A 22,300-nucleotide genomic window follows, 5' to 3' on the forward strand; every position below is an offset into this window, starting at 1 on the left:
GCATTTATATACAGGGCTGCGCTCTTGCTTCATTTTTCTATGAATAGTTGTCTAGTTAGTAAATCAATGTCATTACTTTTATTTTTTATTTTTAGTTAAATCCTTAAATTAGCAAGTGAGAAAGAATAAATTACTAAAATAAATAACATTTAAAATTATAATTGTTATTAAAAATAATGTTTTAATTATTAAATATGTTAGGTGTACACTAAAATTATTATTTACTAGAATATACATTGAAATACAAAATTATATGTTAAAAATAACTAAATTACATATGTATTTATATAAAAATATATAGTAATTTATTTTAATGATTAATTTTAATATAGAAATAGAATTATATTTAATTATTTTTTATTTTTAAGTAGAACAAAACTTATTAGTTGACGGCAACTAGTATAGAAAAAAAGATTAAGTATACGATTTTGGTTCCTAAGGTATTAGTCGAAAACTTTTTTGTCATTAACTATTTTTTCATACAAAATCGTTCTTAAGATTTAACTTGGTTTTAAAATTGTCTTTACCTTAGATACCAAAATTGTACAGAAGTGGTGGCAGAAGTGAAAGCAGAGATGGATCGTAAACAGCTTCTTATTCTTCTTCCTTTCCTCCTTTGCAGGAGTCGAAATATTCTCTTTCTCTTATTTTTATTTTTATTATTATTTTATAATTTTTTTGTTATGGATAATTTGGTCCATAATTTTAATATTTAAGTAAAAATAATGATTTTAAATCTTAATTTTAAACCTTAGGAACATTTTTTTATGCAAAAAAAGATTGAGAACAAAAAAATTTTTCAACCTATACTTTAAGAACCAAAATCATACTTAATCCGAAAAAAATTACTTTATAAGAGTGTTTTCGATAATCAATAATGGTGTCAAAAAAAATATCCAAATGTCTATAGTATTATTAACGGCTAATAATTAATTGTCAACAAAGTGTTTAATATTTTTTTAAGGGCCAATTGATTGCCAAGAAAATCTTTATTCACAATACTTTTATGGAATATGATTATTATTATTGATTGTAAAAATAAGTGTTAATAAAAGTTCTTTTGACAGCTAATGACCGAAAAAAATATCCTATGAAAAAATAATTTCTTTTAATAGCGGTCAAAATTATTTATTTTTCTTATGGTGTTTATAAGTTATAACTTCAATATATTTAAATGATTTCTTTAATCCAAATTAACATTTAAAAATGGACAATTATTTATCATCTAAAATATGTACATTGTATAGAGACATACACATGCCGATAAGAGTTGATCTTGATGCAATTCCTAAAAATAAAGAATTAACGTTGCATTTAATTTTGAAAATAAAACAAAATATTAAAAATAAAATATAAAAAATATAAAATACAAAAATTAGTATTTTTATATTTTATTTAATAATAAATTAAAATAAATTATAAAAAATTAATTTTTTTATTTAAAAAATTTAAAAAAATATAATTTATAAAAAATTAATAAAAATAATAAGTAAATTATATTTTTATTAATATTTTTATATTTTTTATGATAATAAATATAATATATTAATTTAATATTTTTAGATATAATATTTTTATTTATAAATTATTTATTAAATACGATTTTGGATCCTCGTATTCGAATATTTTGTAATACAATAATTATGCATCCGCTTTACATGCAACTCTTCCAAGAGAGTCAACGTATTGAATCTCGAGCATATGTGAGAAACACGTATATATGGAGTAAAATATACGAACATATAATATATACAAGCTCCCAAATCCCAATAGATTCTCAAAAAAGAAAGAGTGAAAGACCGGAAAGTGGAGACGTAAGTTCTTATAAACAAAAATGATACGGATAATCAAGTGACATTTAATTTGGACAGGAAAAAAAATATATTACAATTTAACAGTAGTTCATTTAATTTAAGCAACGTTTGCGGCTATTTTTTTTAATATGTCAGGTCTGTGTGTGTTGTGCGTGATTATAGAAAATGAAGATACTAGAGATGAATGTGAGACTGAAATATAGAGGAAAAAAATCGGATTAAAAAAATTTAGTCTACTAATCAGACGGTCTGATTTGTGAGAAAGAAAATTTGAATTTTGGCGTAGTTAATCGGACCGTTCGATTTTTATATAGGATTAATTTTTTTATTTTACAAAAATCAAATCGGATCGTCTAATTCAATTATTATATATTTTATTTAAATTCGTCATCACAAATAGTTGCTTTTGAATATATATATATATATATATATATATATATATATATATATATATATATATATATATATATATATATATATATATATATATATATATATATATAAAAGTGTGATACGAGTTCTGAGATCTCATTCTTTGTTGTTCTTCTTTTTTTTCTTTTTTTCTCAACTCTTCTATTTCTGTTATTTTGTATGAAGTGAAAAAATTTGACAGTAAAATTCATATTCATGTGAGTGAAAAAATGAATGATAGAGTTCTACTAAAAGTATATTATTTCGATCAGATTTTGTTACAAACATCTGAAGGAGTAAAATTTATTTATGAAAATTCGTTAGATATTGTTATTCTATTCACAATCTCATTCGAAGAACTGAAAGGTGTGATTTGTGAGATGATAGATTCTAAAATGTCAAGGAAAATATCATGTATTATTTTATACAGATATCCTATACCGGTATTTGATGGATTCATTCAATTTCAAACCAAATATGTAACTGATGAAACGAGCATGCAAGAGATGTTTTCAATGTACATTGAAAGTCGCGGTCAGATATCGTTCATTGAGTTGTATAGTATATTGAGTTCGAACAATCTGAAGCCGACCGAAATATATTGAACAAGAAGATTACAATAGTGACAGTGAGGAAGAGTTTGAAAGCAATTACGAAGTTGTTGGTCCAGACGGAGACGAAGATCAAGGTGACAGCACTATGGCTCCAAATGTGACAGACGTGGCAAATGCACTCGCAAATGAACATCCGTTTGAAGATCCATCTTTCATGCAAGTTTTGGATTTGGAAGCCATGCATGCTCCAGAGTTTTCGGAATATATGAATGCAGGTACATAATTTGCCTATATTTATATGAAAGATTATAATTTTGTAGTAATTTATATTTATCGATGGATCAAATAGTTACGTGACATGTGAAAATATACTTAATTAGCATTTGTTTATGTATTTATTCAGTTAAATTTAAGATAATAATATTTTTAATTAGTTATTGATTTAGTTGAATATTAATTAGTATTTATTAATTAGTATTTATTTATGAGTTTATGTTTTTATTTTGTTAAAATTGAGATAATAACTTGATGTAAATTTTATTTATATTAATATCAATGTAGTAAATATTGATTTATTTTTAATTTTACTTATTAAATATTTGTGTATTAAATACTTATCGTATGGCTATCGTCGTAGTAGAAATTTCTATTGTCGCAGATGGTGAATTTGCGTGGGAATGGAATTCAGTTTCAGGGAAGCTGTTATTATGGCGATGAAAGATTATACCATCCGAAGAGGTGTAGAATACCACGTGTATGAGTCGGAACCGTTTTGACATTTTATGCCAAGTGTACACAGTATGGGTCAGGTTGTGATTGGCTTATCAGAGTAAACATGATCAGCAGAAAGTACTGTTGGGTTATAAGGAGGTATAATAATAGTCACACTTGGACTAGAGCCACCATTTCTCAGGATCATTTGAAGCTGGATTTGAACACAATTGCAGAAGCAATAAAGCCATTGGTTGAGGCTGACCCTTCGATAAAGGTGAAATCAGTTATTGCAGAAGTGCAGTCGAAGTTCAATTACACCATCAGCTATCGGAAAGCATGGTTGGCTAAGCAAAAGTCAGTGAAAAAATATTTGGAGGTTGGAAAGTATCGTACGAAACTTTGACTATATGGTTTGAGACCATGTGTCATAAGGAGCCTCAGTAGGCGTCCATTTTGAGATTATGCCTGCATATTAAGGTGATGACTTGGTAACTGATATTCGGGTATTGCATCGAGTCTTCTAAAGTTACTACACCTGCATTAGAGCATTCAAACATTGTAAACTAGTTGTCTAGGTGGATGGGACTCACCTGTACAAAAAGTATAAGGATTGTCTGTTAGTTGTAGTTTTACAGGATGGTAACAACAATATCGTCCCAATTGCATTTTCTATTGTGGAGGGAGAGACTTATAATACGTGACATTTTTTTCTTAGTAACCTATGACAACATGTGGTGACTCGAGATGGTGTGGGACTGATCTCTGGCCGACACGAATCCATCAATGCTGATGTGGCCTGCAGTAATGGAGCTTGGTCGCCTCCACCAAACATGTATATAATATAATCAAACAACAGAAGATTAAAATACTTCTTTAATGAAAATACACTTGACCTTCATGAAGATCATCCAATGACTTCCTAAAGTGATTAAGACTAAGATATCTATAGTGTTGGTCTTCACGCTCCCAGTTACGCCATCTAATATGATTTATTTTATTAACACAATTGGATCTAAATATGAAGATACGATGTAAGTGGATAATGTTCCTGTTTGCAAGTGGAAAACTGCGGGGTTCCCTAGGAACCGGCGCAAGATATGGTAGATGGATCCAAGCCCAAGTTAGCAGAAGTGTTAGTGGATCATCGATTTTCTTACAGTCAAAACGAGATACCCTGCATAACGCCCTATACAAGTGTGCTAGGCATGCCGATCCCCAACTATACTGTCCAATACTGCCACCACGAAGCAAAGGCAGAAACTTCTAGTGCACAGATGCCCCAGACTTGTCTACAAACAAGATCGTACCAAATAACAACATAATGTGCACTTCACGTACCTCTAAATACTATTTTCGTCAATCAACTGTAAACATTCTTTTAAATCTCGAAACCATGTCAACTTTATGTAGCTTCTTCTACAGTCTGACTTTCTCGGTGAAACCCCAAATTGGTGCAAATACTCAACCTCTAAGGCTTTAAAACTACTCATAGTCATTTCTGTCACTGGAAGACCGTTCGTCGAAAGACCAAGAATAACAGCCACATCTTCCAGTGTCACAGCACACTCACCAACTGGAAGGTGAACTGTGTGTGTATGCCTGGGTGCCACCTTTCGACTAGAGCATTTATCAATGCTTTCTGACATTGAACTATTCCAATCTAAGAAACATGATAAAAACCAGTAAACCGTAAATGCTCCTCCACACTATGATTGCACCGATCTAGAAACAGTAGGTGGTTACATGTCAAATTTCGTGAACTCTACAAAAACATAGCAAACTATTAGTCAAATCATTAAAAATTACTAATTTACTACTAAAAGTTATTAATTTTCTAATTAGAGTAACTAATTTATTAAACTAATGCTAAACTTTCTATTAATTAGCTAATTTAGTAACTACCATGTATGCATAAATATAACTAATCTACCAATTAATTAACTATCATTATTAAAAAATTTTCACAATTAATTAATTAACCCCCAAAGACAAGATATCAATATGATCCTTCGGTAAGGGAAGGTGATCGATCGAGATGATCATTAGGTAAAGGAAGGTGATCGCCAAGACGTTTGGGATAAGAACCTTCGGTAAGGGAAGGGGACTCCCACCTTTTATACCGGTTTGAGCTTAATACCTTCCATAAAAGCTATGAGAAAAAGATAATGAAAAGTACAATGAAATGTGTGATCATGATTGTTCTTCTTTTATCCTTTTTAATTTATGATTATGTTTATTATTTCATTCAAAGATCCTTCTTTATCCAAAGTTCATTTTTGTATGATGTATGATATTGTTTAAGATCTTTATTTTATTCAGATCTATTCTGTTTGACTTATCTATGGCAAAGTTACTATTTTTCTCTTATTTATTATTTATTTTGCCTTGCTTTATGGCCTATGAGAACATCATACCAAGGTTTATGAGTTTACATTTATATGTTTGAACGTTATAGGCATTTTATATGCATCACACATGTTATAACATAAGTAAATGAGAAGTATCTAAAAGTCACACCACTCCGACTAACAAAGACTTTTGAAAATAATAATTGAACAATATTGCATTATCACTGTTTTTATTTTAAAACTCGGAGTGGCTGAAAATGGATACGATGACACCATATAGATAAACTACTGAGAAACTTTTGTTTCTCACCCCTCTCTCCGTACCATCTTCAGGAAGGATGCGGTACAAAGCAATACACTGCTTAGTTGAGGTGAAAAGACAAGTGCACTATTAGGAGCGAGCCATCAAGAACGTAGATACGAACCATTAAGCGTTTATCTTAAGAATGAAGAATAGGCGATTGTTTCAGTCATATTTAAACAAGTTAAGAGAATTAGGATTTCTTATGTGTCTTGTTTCATCCTTATTGAGTAATTGCAATTGTAATTATGATGTTCCTTTTTATAATTATTTGGTATGAGTAAAGCTTGTTATTGTTGTGCTTTCATAATTTAGCACGTCGTTTTTCATGTTAGTATTTTCAGATTCACTTATATTTTTCAACTAGTAACTATTCTAATAAAAACTAATTATTCAGTATTTTTATATATAAATTATTTTATATAAATATTTCATATTTGTTTTAAAAGAAAAATTTTGCAAGGTTTTGAATATTAGCTACTAAATATAATTCAAATAAAGCTTAACTCAGTTTAAAAGTATTAGGGTGTTACAAAAAAGACACAAATCAAACTGTTTAATTTATATCTCTTAAATCAGACCGTCCAATTACCTAGACCAAATTTGCTCTTCGATATTCTTCTCTCTATATCAAAATTAAAAGGTGAACGTTTGCTATGTATTTCTTTTTTAACAATGGGAAAATTCTATAACAAATAATTTCCATGTGCTCTCAAAACCGCAGCATGAAGCAATCGGAGAAGTTCGAAGTTCGAATCTCCCAGTTGGCACGATTGCCAAATAACTTTAACGTAGGGTGTGTGTGGTTGGAGGGAATACAAGTGTATTCTCAGGAATGTTGAGATGGAATATCTTATTCTCATGTTTGGTTCAGGAGTTAAAAAATTATTCCTGGATATATTTTATTCCCTGGAATCAAAATCCCACCCATTTCATTCCCATATCCTCCCTGGTTATCTTTAATTCCAATGGGAATGGAATGTTAATAATAAAGTAAAAAGACCAAAAAACCCTTATTAATTTCACTCCAACCCTTCTTTTTAGATTTTTCCCAATTCATTTCAAACAAAACCAAACCCTAGCAGAAACCCCTCCTCCATGAAAACCAATCCCTAGCGAGGCTTTTCTTCAAATTCACAGAGGTTCTACCGGCATCGGCGCCGCCTCGCCGCCGATTTCGATTCGCACGACCACCGCGCTCCTTATTCTAGAAGGAAATCGTTCGCGTTCGTGTCATCATCACAGCTCACAGTTCCTATTCATGCTTCCTATTCGTGTTCATCATCTCGAGTGGTGCTTCCTGTTCGTGTCGTCTCCTTCGATTCTCTCCCTCCTCGCGTCTCAGCGATAGCCATCAAAGAGAGTTTAATTTGTCTTCTACAACCTTGTTCATCTTTTTCAAGCACAGAATCTTCTTCTTCAAGTAAGAATCTTTTATTTGTTTTTTATTTATTTTTCCTGAACTATGTTTGTGCTATAATTTATTGGCATGAAGGTTTGTGCTAGGTTTAAAATATTTTGTCAAATAGGTGATTCATTGCTGTTAATCTTATTGTTGATTGATTTGTGATACTGAATAGAATATATGGTTCTTTGAAATGCAATGTCATTAAGGAAGCATAACAAGAGGTTCTTTGATGATTACTACAACACTCAAAGCCCTTTGAAAAATGAAAGCAATTCTTTTTTGAAATTGGAAAAGGCTTTTTTTTACCTTTTGATCAATGTATATATAGGACAAAGGCTATGGTAGATTGAATCAAAGGTTGAATGCTGAGGTTATAAAGTAGAGTTGTGTTTATTTTTTTTCTGTTGATTCTGTTTTCAGTCATAGGCTGTAACTTAGAATTGTTATTGTTTTTGGGTATGCATTATGAAATTTTGGGTTTGATTCTTGTGGCATAAGGATTCATAAAGACCGTGGAGTAAACACGCCAGTCACTTTGCTTTGTATTCTCATAGCTTGTTCATAGAACAGAGCAGGATGTGAAGGAGCATGAATTGCTTCAGAGAAAGACTGAAAAAGTAGTAGTTACAAGCTAACATGTTAGAAACAAATAATAATTATATAACCTCTTATCAAGGACTAGTAATCATTCAAGTGTAACTGTGAGAGTAAATAATAATAATAATAATAATAATAATAATAATAATAATAATACCATCCAAAGAAAGGATTGTGTCTTGGCCCCTCCCAGTTTCGTAATCTTAATTAATTATAACATTACATAAGTGTGATCATGACCTTGCACCCTGTAGCTTTCTCCTTTCATATCCAACAATTCTTATTTTCGATTTGGTTTTATTTTCACCTCCTCACTAGTCACTAGGTTTGTTCCTTTAGAATTTCCAATAAAGACAGACAGATAGATAGATAGATAGATAGATAGATAGATAGATAGATAGATAGATAGATAGATAGAAGGGTGAAAATGAAAGCAGGTAGAGAGGTTAATTAACAAGATAGATATATGGCTGATGCATTTGATGAGGAGTGTGATTATCTGTTCAAAGTTGTTCTGATTGGGGACTCAGGGGTTAGGAAATCAAATCTACTATCAAGGTTTTTGGGTCTGCATTATAAAATTTTAAGTTTGTATCTGGTTCCAACTTTGTATGTTATTGTCCCACAACTCAAGAGATATGAAGGGTTTTATATAGAGATATCAAAATACATTTTAGAGAGAAAAAGAGATAAGAGTAAAAGTTATTAGTCTCTTATTTATTGTTCATTGCAACAATTAAAATGAAGGGTCTGTAATATTAGAGCATAAATTTGACAATTCAAGGTTGTGAAAGAACACTTATTTATTTACTGTTGCTACTTACTACATTTCAGGTGTAGTGGATTTACCTGTAAAGAAGTAAGTAGGGGTGCACATGGGCCGGGTGAAGCCGGGTTTGATGAGACCCAGACCCGACCCGAAATATACACCGGGTCAATTTATTAGACCCGAACCCGACCCTAAACCCGATGAAACCAGTACACTTTCGGGCCACAATTATACCGGGTGAAAACCGGGTGAAAACCGGGCCATTAACATTACATTACGTTGATATCTTCTTGTAAGTTAGCATGTAAAAATATCCAAATTTCCAATACTCCAACCATTATTTAACATGGTAAAATTTACTTAGAAAAATATAACAAGAATCAATCCTTCTTTAAAATTAAAGCATAACCACAATCAATACTAAAGCAAAATCACAATCAATACTAATATTGTCTAACAATATCAAATATTTAAATCAATACAAATAACACAATATTATGCATTAGTCTAAAGTCTTACGCATTCTAAACATAAAACATTAACTTATAGTCTTATAATGACTAATAACACAAAATATTAAGGTTTACAATACTTAAATTCTACATAAAAATAGTCATGATCCATCACTAATAACACAAAATATTAATTATGTATGATGACCGGGCCATCGGGCCGACTTCGGGTGACCCGAGCTATGGCCCGGACCCGACCCGAAATAATGACCGGGTCTATTTTTGAGACCCTAACCCGGCCCTAAACCCGATGAAATCACATCAAATTAGCCCCTAAAGTGTTCGGGCCCGGGCCGGGCCTTCGGACCGGGCCGGGTCTGTGCACCCCTAGAAGTAAGTAAGCTTTTTTCGCTTTAAACCTTTGTATTAAATTTTTATGCTGTTTGACTAATATTGTGATTCATCCTTCATCTATTTAGAAGAGAAAAAGAGAAAGCATGAACAAATAAAAGAAGGGCAGAGGTAGAAACTTTATCTTTATACAACTAGCTCTAGTCCACCTCCAATTAAACCTATTTATATATCACCAACACACACCCATAGGGCCAGAATGAAGCCACTAGAAGTGATTGAGTAACTTTGAGAGTAAAAAAGTTTGATTTGAATTGAGGACGTAAAATGACTATGCAACGTTGCAGCAACAAGTGAAGTATGTATGATAATGAACCAAAAAAAGCAAATAAGCATGCATTCATTCACAATGTAGATAACTACTTTTCGAATATTAGATCATCAATTTTTCTTTCCATGTATCTAAGTCAATACTATCTAACTTTCTATATTGGCTCCTAACATTCCTCATAATATATATTATATATAAGAGACGCAAATTAATCATTAATATATTATCACTTCCCATTCTCTTTCCGGGAGTAATTAAGCATTTTTACAGTCGGTAACCTGCTTTAATTTAATTTCAGAATTTACAAGAGAAAATTATAAGCAGCAATTAATTAATCAGGATATACAAATATTAGAGGGGCCGGGAATAATGTATACAATAATCATTCATCAAAAAGGAATCGGCTACCAAGATTTTCCATCATAGAAAATTGCATATTCTCATATGGCTTCCAGTGACGCTTTCTTTGATTAATAAACCAATTGTTAATTTGCTTCTGATCTAGCCCTGTTGACTTAGCCAGTTCAATCTTGTCAGCTTCCTAGAAGCATCAACAATAGTTAATGTGTCAATGACTCATTTTGTTGTGTTTGTGCTAAGGTGACTATTTCTATAAACACTAATGAAGATGATATTGTAAACCTTTGGATGATTATTCATAATAACATTTTCAAGATGTGTTCCTTGAAGTAATCCTCTTGTGTTTAATTGATTTTCTTGAATTCCAGTAGTAAGTAGTTCATCTATTTATGGTTTGATCAACAACACTATGGAGAGAACCATTAATATGCCTTAGACAGAACTATTTTATTATTTTAGTCTCCTTGAAACTGCCAAACTGCTTCTATATCTATATATGTGTGTGTCCTTATTCCTTCATGAAGTTGAAATTCTAAAATCAAATTAAAGGAAAGTTAAGTGATGTATGTATATTTCTATGGTCTGATCTCATTACTTAGCTTTGAAGTATGATTTATGTAATAAGCTAAGGTATAGTGATTACTGATCAGAGATGTAAAGAAATCTAACATAGCACAAAGAAAATTGAAGGGGGAAAAATTATCCTTTTGGCTAAGATATATATCATGTGTTGTGAGATGTTCTTTTGGCTATTAATTTTATTTTTTAAATGATAAGAAAAAGTTTACATAGAATAAATAAATAGTAAAGTCTTCTAACTAAATATTTTAATATTTTTTTTTTTTACAGAATGGATCCCAATAGAAGATGAGAGTTATTGCCTGCTTGATTTTATATTTTGAATTAATGAATGACCTTATAGTTAAGTTGTTGATGATTTGCTATGTTTTGATTATATTGCAATTAAAAAAAAAAAGAAAAGAAAATAGAATGATAGTTACAGTAGGCAAGTAATAAGGGATGTTAGTGTCGATAGGATTATTTATTTTAGTGATCTAGCATGTATAGAAAATACAAGAATGGATAGATGTGCCTTTCGTGCATTATGTAACATGCTTAAAAGGGTTGGAAGGTTAGAACCAAGTAGGAATATGGGTGTGGAAGAAATGGTTGCCATATTTTTACATATTATAGCACATGACGTCAAAATTAGAGTAATAAAGAGACAATTTGTGAGATCTGAAGAAATAATTAGTAGGCGGTTTAATGATGTATTGCTTGCTATTTTGAGATGTCATAATCTCTTGCTGAAGAAACCTCAACCATTTAGCCAGGATAGAATGGATGAACGATGGAAATGGTTCAAGGTAATTTATCTTGCTAATGTTATTAAACTTAATATGCTTGGTGTACTTTAGAATTGAGTAAATTGATCTCTTTTTTTGGACTTTAGAATTGTCTAGGAGTCTTAGATGGTACTCATATCAAAATCAATGTCCTTGAGGCTGATAAGCCTAGATATCGAAACAGAAAATGTGACATAACAACCAATGTGCTTGGAGTGGTTGCTCCTGATATGCAATTTATCTACGTACTGGCGGGTTGGGAGGGTTCAGCTGCGGATTCTAGGGTATTGCGAGATGCACTATTTCGCAATGGGTTTAGTGTTTCCCAAGGTATTTTTATTGAGACTTTAGTATGTTATTAAAGTAACTATTTGATCTTTCATTAATTTTGTTCAATTTTATATGTTACACTAGGTCATTACTACTTATGTGATGCTGGATACATAAATTGTGAAGGATTTTGGCACCTTATAGAGGACAAAAATATCATTTGAGTGAGTTTAATCCACATAATCGACCCAGTACAGCTCAAGAGTTCTTTAATATGAAACACTCACAAGTTAGGAATGTCATTGAAAGGGCATTTGGAGTATTGAAAGCAAGATGGAGAATTTTAAGGGGAAGATCATTTTATCCTATTAAGACTCAAGGAAGAATTATAACTTCTTGTTGCCTTTTGCATAATCATATTAGAAAAGTGATGGTTATGGATCCTATTGATGAGATAGAAGATCAAAATATACTTGGAGTAGATGGTGAGACGATCCACCATATTGAGACAAGTGATGCTTGGGGTAGATGGAAATATCAACTTGCACAAGAAATGTGGAACCAATGGAGGAGAAGACATCACGCTCGATAATTGTAATAATTTTTCTATGTATGAGGCTGTCTGTCGTAACATTGATTTCATTTTGTTGATGTGTTTATGTTTTTTTATAAGAGTTGTGCATGTATGCTTATTAGTGCAAGTAATTTTTTACTTTTAAGAATTTTTTGTAACTTTCATTTGGATAATAGTAATGCTTTTTTAGTAAATTTAATTATGATAATGTTAATTTTAATTAAAGATATTTGTTATTAAGGGTATTTTAGTAAATTTGAAAAGATTAGAATCGATAATAATTTTAATTAAACATATTTTTATTAAGGGTATTTTAGTAAATTTTTTATTAGAAGTATTTTTGTAAATTCAAAATGTAAAAAAGTAATAATTTTAATTAAACATATTGTTATTAAGTGAAATTTAGAATAAATAATAATTTAACTAAAGATATTTGATATTGGGGGTATTTTAGTAAATTTAAAAAAATTAAAATCAATAATAATTTTAGTTAAACATATTTAATATTGGGGTATTTAAGTAAATTTTAAAAAAATTAGAATCAATAATAATAGGAATATTAGGAATATATTAGTAATAATTATTTTACTAATAATTATTTAATATTAAGAATATTTTAGTAATTTAAAAAAATTTAGAACCAATAATAATTTTAGTTAAACATATTTGATATTGGGGGTATTTAAGTAAATTTTAAAAAAATAAAATCAAGAATAATTTTATTTGAACATATTTAATATTAAGGGTATTATAGTAAATTTAAAAAGAATTAGAATCAATAAACAATTTAGCTAAAGATATTTGATATCAGGGGTATTTTAGTAAATTTTAAAAAAATAAAATTAATAATAATTTTAGCTACACATATTTATTATTAGGGGTATTTTAGTAAATTTATTATTAGAGATATTGTGTAAATTACCCTTACTCATTAATATTTTAATTTGAATGAGTAAGGGTAATTTTGACATATTACATAATATGACCAAGAAATTTAAACTCAACCAAACAAAAATTTATTCATTCCTAAGATTATTACATAACATTTTAAGACATTAAATTTTATAAACAAATATAAGTATCTTATATTTTAAGTAATCTTATTCCTAGACATTATATTCCTAAAAATGACATTTCTGGTAATAAAATTTAATCTTTAAACTACACACACCTAAAGAGGTATGTTGATGTTGGAAAAAAACATAGGAGTTTAATTAGTATGCATATCCACGTAATAAGATTATTATTAATGAAAATTTTTAAATTTTTAATAATTATAAAATAAATAGATTGAAAATTTATATTTATATTTTTAATTTATAATTTTATTATGTGTTCTTAAAATATAAATTAATTTAATTCAGAAAATAAATGAATAAATTATATTTTTAAATTTTTTCATAAATTTAAAGAATAGAGATAAAACACTTTAGGTGACAAAGAAATTGAATGCAGAGTAGATAATTTTCTTTTCTAAGGGGAAAAAATAGTGAAATGTGGTTGAATAAGTTGCTTCGGTTGATAATTTTTGGTTTATTGTTCTTTCAAGTTGAAATTATAAAACAATGAGAGAATGTGCGTTCAGTAATGTTGAGGCAAATAAGAAAATGTTTGAAAAACAATAGAAAATTAATCCAAAGCAGTCTAAAGTTATTTAAGTAATATTATATGTAATAAGTATGTAATTATATAAATTTTATATGCATAATATTATGAATGTTAAATTAAATAAGATACTTTTTAATTGATTCATGCATACCGAGATATAGAAATGTTATATAATAAAATGTATATTTTGTAAATAATTATACTATTATATGTTATAAAAAAAATCGACCATCAACAACTAATATATAAGAATACATATATATTTGGTATCTATAACGATTTTGATTGTATTATCATAGAAAGTTTAATTATTTGACTATAGTAAATTTAATTATTCTATTAAAACAGATTTAAATATTTTGAGAATTAATTATTTTATTTTCGTGACTAACTTTTTATATTTTAAAATATTTTTGTTTTTTTAAAAAGATAAAAATATATTTTTTGTCTATTTAACATTATTACCTTTGACTTTTGATTCAATTTTATGATAAGATACAAATTCATTTTTATATTCTATTTTCGTCACTACAACAAAAATATTTTTAGTGACAATTTTAGTGGCAAAAATATAATGCTCACTATATGATTTGTTTAACTTATATTTTTGCAACAATTATATTTCTTCTCAATTTTAATAAGAGAATATCATGTGACACATTTGGTAATGAAATTAGATAATAACTAGTACCTGTAATAACATTATGGAAATATAATTTTTTTAAAATTACGACTCACTTTATTCTAACAGTATAGATTATGCATGGTACAAAAGATTTATAAAATCAAACTACTTTTACAAAAAAAAAAAGTCGTAGGTTGACAAAAGTCTCTGGCTAAGAAGACCAAAGTATTTATAGATAAAAAATCAAATAATAAGATTTTTAGTTATTATTTTTATATAAAAAATCTAATTTTTTATTAATAATTAATTTTAGCATTCATTATCTAAAATTTAAAATAATTTTACGTATATACTTTTACATTTAATTAGGTGTTAACTATTAAGTCTGTTGCACAAATAGAAATAATTAATTTGTATACTTGTTATTTAAAAATAATATTTTTTTCTATGTATATAAAATTATAATTAGATATTAGCATAAAAAAATTATACTGATAGTTATAAAATTAATGTAAAATTAATTTTTTTTTAAATAATTAAATCTTGATTCTAACTTTTAATTATAACATTAATATTCTCTCTAAATTATATGTAATAAATATTTAAAAAGAGAAATAAAAATATAAATTAAAAAGACAAACGGTAAAAATTTAAAACTAAATAAAAAACTAAAAACTATATATAATAACAATAATAATATTTTTTATTTAAATTATATTATTTTGTTAATTTTGTTCTGTAGAAGAGAAAGATAGAAAAAATAGAGTGAGAGAAAAGAGAGAGAAAGATAAAGATGAAGAATGAGAGTGAGAGTGAGAATTTGTTAATTTTGGAAGAAAAAATTTTATTTTAATTGTAAAAAAATATCAGATGACATATTTTGATTTGTTACATTACTAATATAAAATATAAATTATATATCGAGTAAAAATAGTAGAGAGAAATAGAAAAATGGAGAGAGGTAGACGAGAGAATTTAGGAAGGGAGTTTATTAATTTTTAAAAAAATATTTTCTCTCAATTTTAATAAGAATGTCATGTGACACATTTGATTATTAAATTAGATAGTGATATATGATACATAATATAGATATATTTCAATTAAAATTTTAATTTTAATGCAATTAAAGAATGTCATGTTGCATATTTTGATTGTCAAATTAGTAATTAGTCATTGATACTGATAATGATATATAAAATAGGTAGAGCGATTGAATGAATGAGAGAAATAGGAGAAAGAAAGAGGGAGGAGGGGAGAACTCTTTAATTTTGGAGGAAAATATTTGATTTCAATTGCAATGAGGGAGTGACATGTGCCACATTTTGGTTGTAAAATTAGTAAGGAGGGAGAAAGAATTCTTTAATTTTGGAGGGAAAGATTTAATTTTAATTATAATGAGAGAGTAATATGTGACACATTTTGGTTGTAAAATTAGTAAGGAGAAGAGGTGAATTCCTTAATTTTGGAGGGAAAGATTTGATTCCAATTACAATGAGAAAGTGACATGTGGTATATTTTGGTTGTAAAATTAGAGATATATGATAGATATAATAGATATAATAGATATATAAATGTATAATAAATTATATATAGAGTGAGAAGTGTAGAGAGAAATAGAAAAGAGAGAGAGAGTTGGATGAGAGAATTTAGGAAGAGTTTATTAATTTTAGAGGAAAATATTTTTTCTCAAGTTTAATAAGAGTGTCATGTGTCACATTTTTTTATTAAATTAGATAATAATATATAAGTGAGTTCTACCATGTAGAATAAAGATTCTTTCTACACCTATAGAAAGACACATGTCGACATTAGAAGAGGGTAAGGAACTATGCACGCAAAACTAGACAACATATTTTATAAAGTTGAGTCCCACTAATTTATAGATTTGCAGTTTAGTTAGTCCTACAATAAAATGTTCTATGTGCTAAGTAGATGCTATCCATATTAATTACCATATTAATTATTCAATTATATTTATCAATTTATTTATGTATTTTTTTAGTAGGTGTAGATATTTATTATATCTTTTTTAAGTCATAAAAAAAATATTTTAAAAAAGTCATTAAAAAAATACAAGAATAATACACAAATTCAATGCACATTCACATACATATTAATTTTGAATAGCCCTTATTAATTTTTATTAGATCAAAATTATTTAAATATTTTTAACACTCAACATAAATATATCTTAAATTCAACAAAAATATGAAGCTTATACCTATTCGACTATTCCTTTCACAAAATTAAAAATTAAAAGTAACAAATACATCCTAAGTAAGGAGTAAAATAGAAACTTATTATAGTCATGCTTTTATGTACTTGTAGATAAATTTAAATCATCAAACATCAAAATTTAAATAACTTAATGCATTTAAATTATGATTTTTTTAAATATGAATGTCATGGGAATGTAAATTCTTTTTTATTTTTTTGTACATGACAAAATAAAAGTATGCATTTTCTGTTATAGTCCTGCAAACAGTGACAGACCCAGAAAATTTTAAGAGCGAGGGCAAAAATATATATCTTAAAATAAATTTTGTTAAACATTGTTAATTATATTAAAAATATAATAGAGATATAAAATTTAAAAAGAGTTAGTGAGGAACAGACATGTTTTAAGTTTAAATTTTAGAAATAAAAAAATATTTTTTTATAAATTATATATAATAAATAGTATTTTAAAAATAAAAGTGTTTACTAACTCTTTTTAAATTTTATATCTCTATTATATTTTTAATATAATTAATAATGTTCAAAAAAATTTATTTTAAGATATATATTTTTGTCCTCACTCTTAAAGTTTTATGGGTCCGTCACTGTTTATAGGACTATGACAGAAAATACATACTTTTATTTTGTCATGTACAAAAAAAATAAAAAAAAAATTTACATTCCCATGACATTTATATTTAAAAAATCATAATTTAAATGCATTAAGTTATTTAAATTTTGATGTTCGATGATTTAAATTTATCTACAAGTACATGAAAGCATGACTGTGATAAGTTCCTATTTTATTTACTCCTTGTTTAGGAGGCATTTGTTACTTTTAATTTTTAATTTTTAATTTTGTGAAAGGAATAGCCGAATAGATATAAGCTTCATATTTTTGTTGAATTTAAGATACATTTATGTTGAGTGTTGAAAATATTTAAGTGATTTTGATCTAATAAAAATTAACAAGGGCTATTCAATAACTAATATTCATGTGAATGTGCATTAAACCTGTCGTATTATTCTTGTATTTTTTTAATGGCTTTTTCAAAATATTTCTCTTTTTTTATGACTTAAAAAATATATAATAAATATCTACACCTATTAAGAAAAAAATGCATAAATAAATTGATAAATACAATTGAATAATTAATATGGTAATTAATATGGATCAGCATCTACTTAGTACATAGAACATTTTATTGTAGGACTAACTAAACTGCAAACCTATAAATTAGTGGGATCCAACTTTGTAGATTATGCTGTCTAGTTTTACGTGCATAGTTTCTTATCCTCTTCTAATGTTGACATGTGTCTTTCTATAGGTGTAGAAAGAATCTTTATTCTACATGGTAGAACTCACTATATATATAATATAGCTATATTTCAATTTTAATTTCAATTTCAATGTAATTAAAGAATGTCATGTTATACATTTTGAATGTCAAATTTGTAATTAGTCATTGATATTGATAATGATATATAAAAGAGATAGAGTGGTTAAAAGAATAAGAGGGATAGATAAATAAAGAGGGAGGAGGGGAGAATTTTTTAATTTTGGAGAAAAATATTTAATTTCAATTACAATAAAAGAGTCACATATGACACATTTTGGTTGTAAAATTAGTGGAAAGGAGGGAAGAACTCTTCAATTTTGGAGAGAAAGATTTAATTTTAATTGTAATGAGAGAATGACATGTAACACATTTTAGTTGTAAAATTAATAAAAAAATAAATAAAACTTTTTAATTTTAAAAGAAAATATTTAATTTTAATTATAATAAAAAATAATACATGATATATTTTGATTATAAAATTAGTAATGTATAATATATAGATAATAAATTTCTATCCCTGACACTACATCTTCGACGTAAGAAACTCAACAATCGCTACACCTGTAGAGGAAGCTCATCCTGGCTTCCTTTCCCCTCGCTTCCATTTGAGTCTATTACTATTATTGCATACAAATTGTCTATACATTTCTGTTCATTTGTTTTGTTGTATAATGATAAATTTGTATTTGTGATTTTGGATGCATATGCAAAACTAAAAAATTTGAATGTTTGTAAATAATGAAGTTGGACATTGAAAATTAAGTGTTCAAAAATATAGATTTGAATGTTCAAATCAAATCATTGCGCAGGAAAAGATTATGTCAATTCAGCAATTGTTGAAAAAGTTACAAGTTCCTTAGTATTCGTCCAATGAGTTATTGTGATAATCTGAGCACATGCCACTTGACTGACATTCCAGTGCTACACAGCTCCAAACACTTGGAAACAGACTTACATTTCATTTGGGACTAACTAAACTACTCTCCATCACTTTATTCGATAGAAAATACTATTTGTATACTAAAATTAGATACTAAAAATAGTCACTAATATATTTATATATAAATACACGTGTTAATTTATTTTTAATATGTATTTATATTTTAATATATATTTTATACTAATGACTAATTTTAGTAGCTAATTTTAATATACACATAGCATAGTTATTACTTGATAGGTTTAAGTCTAAGCTTAGGTCGGAAATAAAAACCCACCAACGTGAGGGAGTATTAAGGACAATGAGCAAAGTGGTGTCTAGGATGGTTAGTTAGGAACTGAAACTATAATCAGGCACGGACCCAGTAATAATAACGAGGGGTACTTGCTTCCACTGTATTTTTAACTTTTTTTCAAAAAAAATAGTTATATATAATGTGTGGCTGAATAATTTAGATATGGAAAACATTGTGGTGTATTGGCTGAAAATGGAGATACTGTGTGTATTACACACAGGTGGACATGTCAGATGAAGGCACAACACACAGGGGGCGTGGTGCCTGAATCACGTGGGGGCGTGGAAGGTAGGTGGCATGGTGTGGTTCAGCCAACTAGGCAACACGCAGGGGGCATGCTTAGTCAACACGTAGAGGGCATGCTGACGTGGCAAAGGCGGGTTGGCTTGGAGGGGCAGCACACAGGGGGCGTGCTGACGTATATGAAACACGTGGGGCGTGTTGAGTCAGCACGCAAGGGGCGTTCTGACACGTGTCAAATCGTGATTGGCTGAGCCAAGCAGCACATGGGGGCGTATTAAGTGCACCTCTCTCTATATAAGGCAGAGCTCGATAGTGTTTTGCATATTGAGTAAGATTTGAGTGTGTTGTGAGTGTTCTTTGAGGCTGTTGTTAATGTAATGGAGAGCACCGCAAATTTGGTGGTGTATCGCAACGGTGAAATAATACATAATACTCATGAGGGAGTGAGGTTTGTGTCCCAGAATCTATTTTTGTTTGTGGTTCCATGCACGATGACGTTAATGGAGCTGCAGAACGGCCTCTGTCAAAGCATGGAGAACGGTACGTTAATGAGAGTGAGCAAAATTTTGTACTGGAATCCGGTTGTAGTTTTTGGTGGTCTAATACAATTTGATACCATGCCGATCACTGATGAAGCGAGTATGCAGAATATATTTCAAATTCACCGGCAGACTCAGATGCGACACCCACAGATTGAGTTGTACGTTGAGTTTGAAGCTGTAGAGGCAGTAGTGGTCCAAAATGATATAGATATAGATGATGATAGAGCTGCAGTGTACGAAGGAATGAATAGTGACAGTGAAGAGGACTTCGAAGCCACCTATGAAGCTGGCGACAAAGATGAGGATGGTGATGTGGGAGTTGAGGCAACAGCAAAGAATGTAGTGGTTCATCCCTCGAGTAGTCAACCGATGTACGTACCACCTTTTATGCGTGAGTTGGATCTCGATGCCATGCATGCCCCGAGTTTCCGGATTATGCAAACATAGGTATGTGTTGACTAAATAATAAGTTTTTGTTAGTTTATACTTTGGATTGATCAATAAACGATGATTTCGGATTTCTGTAGGCGTTGCTGATCCTGAGGACGGAGAGTTTCGGATTGGAATGGAATACAGTTCTAGAAAGTCGGTCGTCGCAGCAATTAAAAGTTTCACTATATCTAGAGGAGTTGACTATGATGTGTATGAGTCTGAGCCACAGACGTCCTAGGCAAAATGCAAGATGTACGGGCGTGGATGTGACTGGCTTATCCGAGCCAGCTTGATACGAAAAAAATGTTGTTGGGAGATACACAGATACAACGGTAGGCACACGTGCACGATCGGAACAATTCACAAGATCATTCCAAGTTGGACTCGGATACAGTTGCGGAGGCTATAAGGCCATTGGTCGAGACGGACCCGTCCATCAAGGTGAAATCTATAAATTCGAAAGTCTAGTCAAGTTTCAACTATACTATCAGTTACCGAAAGGCTTGGTTGGCAAAGCAGAAGTCCATAGCCAAAGATTTCGATGGTTACGAGGATTCTTACCAAGCCTTGCCATGGTGGCTCTCGGTCATGGTGCAGAAGATGCCTGGTTCGGTTGTCCAAATAGAAACACGACCACTGTACAACGGGAATGACGAGGTGCAAGGTGTAAAAATACTTCATCGTGTAATTTGGAGTTTCAATCCATGCATTAGGGCATTCAGGCATTGCAAGCCCCTGGTTCAGGTTGACAGCACACACCTATACGAAAAATACAAAGGTACACTTCTAGTCGCTGTTTCACAAGATGGGAACCAAAACATTGTGCCTATCACCTTTGCCTTGGTGGAAGGGGAGACAGCTGATGCATGGCACTTCTTTTTCAGGAATCTGCAAATGTATGTTGTTAGAAAAGACGGTGTGGGTATGATCTCAGACCGGCATGAGTCAATACGGGCAGCAGTTAATCGTTCCGGTGGTGACTGGCAACCTCCAAGAGCATGGTGGATGTTTTGTATAAGACACATCGGCAGTAACTTCTTAAGGGCATTCAAAGTTCCTCACTTGCAAAAGCTTGTTGTCAACATAGGGTATTCAAGAACGGTGGAGGAGTACAATATCAACTATAAGAGGTTGGAAGAGCGAGCCGAGGCATATGCTAAGTGGTACGATGCCCTTGGACTCAGACATTAGGTATTGGCATTCGACGAGGGACATCGATGGGGCCATAAGACAATGAACCTTATCGAGTGCATTAACTCAGTGTTGAAGGGTGCCCGTAATCTACCTGTGTTGGCGCTGGTTCGAGCAACATATTATAGGTTAAATAAACTTTTTACGTGGAAGAGTGCCGAGACTCACGAACACAAGCATGCTGGATTTACGTACTCCGTATTTGTGCAACAGCGGATAGAAGCAAATATGAAATAGGCTGGGAAATGAGGTGTATAGGTGCGCGAA

At 29.8% G+C, this 22,300-nt stretch overlaps 1 protein-coding gene across 1 annotated transcript; it reads left to right on the plus strand.

Moving 5' to 3' along the window:
- The first annotated feature begins 11,489 nt into the window (after positions 1-11,489).
- Positions 11,490-12,250, plus strand: LOC112708935 (protein ALP1-like). Its single transcript, XM_025760852.1, has 3 exons — positions 11,490-11,777; positions 11,864-12,086; positions 12,171-12,250. The coding sequence occupies exons 1-3, from the start codon at positions 11,490-11,492 to the stop codon at positions 12,248-12,250; spliced, it is 591 nt and encodes a 196-aa protein (XP_025616637.1).
- Positions 12,251-22,300: the final 10,050 nt, after the last annotated feature.

The sequence above is a fragment of the Arachis hypogaea genome, chromosome 9 (genome assembly GCF_003086295.3).
Source record: "Arachis hypogaea cultivar Tifrunner chromosome 9, arahy.Tifrunner.gnm2.J5K5, whole genome shotgun sequence".
Classification (NCBI taxonomy): domain Eukaryota; kingdom Viridiplantae; phylum Streptophyta; class Magnoliopsida; order Fabales; family Fabaceae; genus Arachis; species Arachis hypogaea.

Coding starts and splice junctions, on each gene's coding strand:
- LOC112708935 (XM_025760852.1), top strand. CDS start 11,490: ATGGATAGATGTGCCTTTCGTGCATTATGTAACATGCTTAAAAGGGTT. Junction 11,778..11,863: donor AACGATGGAAATGGTTCAAG/GTAATTTATCTT, acceptor TTTGGACTTTAG/AATTGTCTAGGAGTCTTAGA. Junction 12,087..12,170: donor TGGGTTTAGTGTTTCCCAAG/GTATTTTTATTG, acceptor ATGTTACACTAG/GTCATTACTACTTATGTGAT.